Below are 6000 nucleotides of genomic sequence, written 5' to 3'. Positions count from 1 at the left end.
TTCTACTTAGGTACCAGGTACTATTCTGAATGCTTTATGTGCTTTAGTCCATTAATACTCAAAACTCTGTGAGGTAGTTAGTTACTATTCTTCCCTATTTTCAGATAAGGTAACTGAAGCACAGATGGACTACTTGACTTGCCCAGTGTCACATAGCTGGTCAGTGAGTCGTCCGGAAACCCAAGTCAAGCAGTCTAACCCGAGTTCACACTTAAGACAGCATGCTCTTGTGTGCTGCCTCTCATACCAGTAAACACATCATTATACAATGTGATGAGCCATAAATAAAAACAAAGGGTGCCTGAAGGAAAATGGGATTATTTTCTTCTTGCTTCCACTTGCTCTTCCAGCCCACACTGCACTAAGCCTTTTCTAAGTGGTTCTCACTTCATCCCTTTCTTTGCTGGCCAGAGAGAGAACATTCTCTCATCTCTAAGGCTGGAGTGCAGGAAGGCAGAGTTCCACCTGCATCCTTCGCCCTGGCCTGGTCTCCCTGAACAAACCGTGCCTGAAGGATTTTATCTAATAATGGCCCTGACGCTTACACAAGTCTAGACTGTCAGCTTCCCGAGGGAAGGCTGCTGAGAGCTGGCTCTGCACAGATTGGGGGCGTCTCCCAAGTTTTCAGTGTGACACGGGCGTTTTTGACCTTGGCCCTCTCTCGTCGTGTGAGCCGGACTCGGGGCTTAGGACTCTTACCAGAGGACTCGGTGGTCCAGACCTCTACACGTTCCCAACACATGCATACTTGCACTCACATCCTGAGCACTTGTAGGGTCTGTCCTGGGACAAGCCCACAGGTCAGGAACCTTCTAAACCCCTCCGGGTGGCTGGGGTCTGAGACCCCCACCCCCAACCCCGCTTTCGCTCCCCGGTGCCTCCGCCCAGCCCCAGCGGCTCCCCGGGCGGGGCGGGGCCGGTGGCGGGAGGCCCCTCCCCCGGGGCGGTCCGGGGGCCGGGCAGGGGGCCGGCGGGGCTGGGGGCGGGGCGGGCGGGCGGCGCGGGGGTGTCCCTCCCTCCCTCGCTCTCCCCGGTAAAGTCTCGCGGTGCTGCCGGGCTCAGCCCCGTCTCCTCCTCTTGCTCCCTCGGCCGGGCGGCGGTGACTGTGCACCGACGTCGGCGCGGGCTGCACCGCCGCGTCCGCCCGCCCGCCAGCATGGCCACCACCGCCACCTGCACCCGCTTCACCGACGACTACCAGCTCTTCGAGGAGCTCGGCAAGTACGGCTCGTCCGCCGCCAGCCGGGGCCCCCCACACCCTGCCCCTGCCGCCCGGGCGCTATGCGGCTCCTCGCCCCGCCCCCCGGCCCTGCACCGGCCGCTGCAGCGCCCCCTCGGCCCGCCCCACCCCCAGCCTTTCCCGCCAGCCGCCTCCCGGAGCCCCCTGGCCCCCAGCTCCCTGCCCCGCAGCCCCCTCCGCGCCCTGCAGCAGCTGCCCGGGCTGCTGCACCCCGCGCTGCCGCGGGGACTGCAGCCCCCGGAGCGCTCCTGGGCGCCCTCCAGCCCCGCCCCTTCCGCACCCTTCAGGCGCCCCCCCAATCCCAACCCCGCCTGTTTGCTGCCCCCTCCCCACTCCGTTCAAGAGCTCACTCAGCACCCTGTCCCGTGTCCCACGCGCCTGAGACTCAGGACCCTCCCCGGCCCTGCAGCTCCAACCCTGCGGCGGTGCCCGGGTGTGGGGGATGCTTGGTACCCGGCCCCGCCCCCGGCTAGTGCCGCTTCCAGGATCCCAGCCCCGCTGCTGGGCACTGCTGCAGCACCCCCGTCCCCTCCCCCCATCCCTGCAGTGGTCCCGGGAGCCGCGCGCCGCAGCCGCAGCATCCCCCTCCCCTCCGCACTGAGCTGGCCGCTGCACCAGCCCCGGCCCCCCACCCCCACCCGCGGCGCCGAGCCTGGCCACTGCAGCCCCCGCCCAGCCCGCCCCCCAGGATGTTTCCAGAGCTGGAGAGTGCGAGCCCTCATTGAGGGGTGGGCGGCGTGTAGAGGGAAGTATCATGGGGAAGGGGAGTTGTTGATGTCTGAGACCCACAACTGGATCCTCTCTTTCCCTGCTGTCAGTTGAGCTAGGATGCAGTGGGATGAAGCCGGCTGGGGGGATTTGAGCCTCACTTTCCTCCCCATGGTTGAGGGAGACATGTATTAGAAAGACATACCCTCTTTCTAATCTCTCCTTCCCCTACCCCAACTATTCCTGCTGAGAAAAGGGCAGGGTCTTCCTTTCTCCCGTCTTCTTGGCTGGGACTGCAGGGCTGTCCGTGAGATGCAGCAGGTGTGTGTTTTAAGCATCTCCCACCAGCTCTTGACGCACAGCCTGAGGTTAGGGCTGTTGCTTTACCCAGAACAGATGTGGGTGGGCGTGGGAGTAGCGTGGTCCTCCACCCACATCTGTTGAGCGGCCTGCAGAGGCCACATCCTTCTGCCCCATGTTGGATGGTGATAGTCACTACACTGGTATGTGTGTGTGATTTTGACTAAAGGTCTGGTGATGGGAGCATCACTGTCTTCAGACCTGAAGTGTGTTTGTGTTGCTCTGCTCTGCTCCGTGTCCCAGTTCTTTCCCCCTTCTCCCTCCAGGGGTGCTTTCTCTGTGGTCCGCAGGTGTGTGAAGAAAACGTCCACGCAAGAGTATGCAGCAAAAATCATCAATACCAAGAAGTTATCTGCTCGGGGTGAGTATTCCCCATCTCAGTCTCTCCCTGGGGTGCCTCCAAGGGCTAGTGTTCTTCTGAAGAAGAACCAGTTGGGGGTTGTGGCTTTAGCTCTTGGAGAAGAGTTGGAATTTCAGGGTGGGTGACATTTGAAGCTAGGCAGAGAATTATATAGGGAACAGATAGAAAAGAATGAAGATGTAAGAGATGTTGATTGCTGCTAGGAGGAGTGGTCCCTGAAGGCTCAAGGGAGTTTGGTTTTTATGGAGGGGGAGGATATTGGGAGTGGTGGGTGGCTAGCTCTTCGTTTGGGGCATTTGGAATCTCTGTGTTTGGGGCAATGGTAGCCACTCCAGGCTTGCACTAGTCTCTGTGCCCCAGTGGTGACTTAAGATGGAAATGCAGTAAGTGAACAGCTCTGACAAACCCAGCCTCCCCCTACCCACCAGGCGGCAGAACAGACTCCCAAGGGAAGGGAATCTGTAAACATCAAGGGAGGCTGCTACTGGCGAGGGCTTCTCGGGAACAAATCCTGCCAGATGAACTTGATTGCTTTTTTGATCAAATTACAAAGTTGGTGGTGCAGCAGCAGATGCAGTCTGTCCTGGGTGGAGGGTGATGCCTCATGGTCTGGAAATCTCAATGGCCTGGTCTGAATATGAGCAGCTGGGCCTCAGGATCTGAAGATTGTGAAGGCCCAGGCCTGAGAGCCTAACTTGTGAGATGCTCCCAAGTGCCTGGGGCTGGGGAGGGTCAGGCCCTGTGCTTCACACCTTGAACCTTCTCTCCCTGCACCCTGTGCTGGGTTCTTGCCAATGTGAAGTCCTCTTCATAGCTGTGGCGAGTAGGGAGGAATGTGGATGGGTCAGGTCATCGAGAGCTGCAAAGTGTAGTCCTGGGACAAAGGTTATAAGACTCAGGAAAGAGTTAAGACTGGGCAATAGAATGCCCTGGAGAAGATGTGGGCCATGACTAGTAATGACCTGGGCATCTCTGGAGTAAGAGATATAATACATGTCTCTAAGCATTGGAGAAGCTGTAAACTTAAGTGGGCTTCTTGTCAGTTATCCTGGGACCTGTTTAGCAGGTCCGTGTCCGCCTCCTGGCTGGGAGGACCGCTCTCCATCCCCACAAGCAGGGGTTGACTCGTTGTCTTCCTCCCAGTCCCTGTCTCCTGCTGTTCCTCTACATTGGCTATTAAGTTGACTTATTTGTTTGTTTTCTTTCTCTCTGGGTACCTTGAGTCGGAGGCGATGGTTGCCATAGAGATATGTGGGCAGTCAGATGCCCTCCTCCTTTGGAGAGGGGGGACAGTGCAGTGGTTTGGGCTTTTTGGCAGACATCCTCTGGCCAAGGATGCAGGGTGCAGGCAGGGATGACGGTTTGAGAATGGATACCTCCCCGTACCCACACAGCATAGCCCGTGTGCATCAGTAACGGGGCTGGTGTCTGATGTCTCCAGTTAATGATGCAATGCTTTGCTTTCCCAGTCTCACCGCTGTCCTCTGACCCAGGGGTGAGGGTGGGAGAGACAGCTGCAAGCTGAACTCTAGGGTGAGGAGAGCTGGTGTGGTGACTTTATGGAGTTGCCTGCCTTAGGCTATCTTTTTCTATTCCTTCCTTACCCACCTGAACTTCCCTAACCTGTGCAGTCACGTCCCTTTCCAGGCTTCACCTTCTTTCAACCTTGTCCCATCTTTCCCAGCTGATATCTTTTTTCCCTGCCCAAACTGGATGAGGTTTTATTTCCCTTTGATTTTTTTTCTTCAAGAAGATTCTTGTGTAAGATCATATGCTTCAGGCAGCAACTCCCCCTCTCAAGATGGTTATGCCAAAACTGGGGCTCTGTTGTGTGGCCTGTGTGCCAGGTTAACTTTGGGACAAAGGCCTGGTCCTGGCTGGTAGGTACAGTGCCAAGACTGTTTGGAGATTGAGAGTGGGAGGCTGTTGTCTTGGAGATGGAGGGAGTTGTCCGGGGGTTGCACTGTAGGTGTGGGCGTAGGGGATTTGAGCTCCCGGGGAGGGTTGGGCCAGGGTGCCCACTAGGCTAGTGCCCGTGGGGTTAGTGAGTGAAGGCCGTGGCTTTCCTGCAGCCTCTCAGTTTACGCTGTATATTTTATAAAGGTGCAGCGGCTGGGGCTGGGTTTCACTCATCGCTGTCTGTCTGTCTAGGGCTCCACAGGTGTTGGATTTCTGTGTCTGGGAATGTGGTGGGCCCACCAGGGTCATCCTTGAAGGTCTGAAGGGCGTATGCTGAGTCTCTCTGCCCGTTCCTTTCTTGTTTGTGATTCTCTGTGCTGCAGAGTGAAAGAGAGAGTGTCAGGCTGCTTCTCCTTGTCCTCCGTGGTGAGGTGGCCCAGGAGGCATGGGGAGAGATCCCCTGGTCTTCTGGGGGGTCAGCTCTGGATAAGAACCCTTTTGCTCTGCTGTTTCTTATCATGGTGGCCTCAGGGGCCCATGATGGTGGCTGTGCGACATGGTGGCTGTAGAGAGCTGAGGCGGCTGAGTGTCGAGCACTGTCTTCGTCTGCGGGTCTGTCTGCGTAAAGTCACTGAAAGTCACATAATGTCACTCCATTTGCTTTGGAACAGCAATAGGTGTGGAGTTGGGGCTCTTAAGGGAGCCCGCGATTCCAAGCTTAGCTCTCAGCTAGGCTGAAGGAGGCATTTAAAATAGGCTTGGATGCAGAGCTAGTGGGCCAGGTGATGGCAATGATAAGTCGTTATTTTAAGATTTAAGAGCACCCCCTCCCCCAGGAGCCTGAGCCCTTATGTCTTCTTTTATTTTTAAATCTTCAGATTCCCTTCTTATCTTTATTCATATGCATATAGATTTTCACCTCGTGGAACATAACATTTCATATCCCACTCTCTTGCTTATATCCAAACCATTTCTCATATTGCTACAGTTGAAGGGCAAATGGTCCTTTCTTTTTTCTACGTAGTTTAGGATTTATCCTTGGAGCAGTTTACATCATACGAAATTTCTCTATTTGGACCATTTATCTGAATTCCAGTTGCTTTCACTGGGAAGGGATGCTTAGCCTAACTAAGAGGTGCTATGGGAAGCAATATTATGAAATCTGTTAACAGCACTTGCCTTGTTTGTTTATTTATTTAATCTGTATACCCCATGTGAAGAAATTTCTATTGAAGTTAAATGTAAGCAAAAGCCTTCCCCTTCCCCAGGACCTGGGAGGTAAGGATGGGAATCATATCTGTTTCTTTACATATATGATTGATACATATTAATACAGGGGCCTGATACATATTGATAGAACAAAGTGCCTGATACATACTGAGCCTCCTATACAGGTTGAATGAATGGACTGTGTAACCAGCCAGATTGCCTT

General features: G+C 55.2%; 1 protein-coding gene across 22 annotated transcripts in view; it reads left to right on the top strand.

Moving 5' to 3' along the window:
• Positions 1–1034: 1034 nt before the first annotated feature.
• The window catches only part of CAMK2G (calcium/calmodulin dependent protein kinase II gamma), a 55374-nt gene continuing 50408 nt past the window's right edge, over positions 1035–6000 (top strand). For 11 of the 22 annotated variants that reach the window (XM_070782032.1, XM_070782026.1, XM_070782030.1 and 8 more), the window contains exons 1-2: positions 1038–1221; positions 2575–2669. In XM_070782032.1, the coding sequence (XP_070638133.1) occupies positions 1157–1221; positions 2575–2669 (160 nt within the window). In that variant the 5' untranslated portion in view covers positions 1038–1156. Of the gene's footprint in view, positions 1222–2574; positions 2670–6000 lie in introns of all 22 variants that reach the window. The other 11 variants (XM_070782025.1, XM_070782024.1, XM_070782019.1 and 8 more) reach the window with 5 other exon arrangements.

The sequence above is a fragment of the Bos indicus genome, chromosome 28, assembly GCF_029378745.1.
Source record: "Bos indicus isolate NIAB-ARS_2022 breed Sahiwal x Tharparkar chromosome 28, NIAB-ARS_B.indTharparkar_mat_pri_1.0, whole genome shotgun sequence".
NCBI lineage: Eukaryota > Metazoa > Chordata > Mammalia > Artiodactyla > Bovidae > Bos > Bos indicus.
This window is presented reverse-complemented; position numbering and strand designations above follow the sequence as displayed.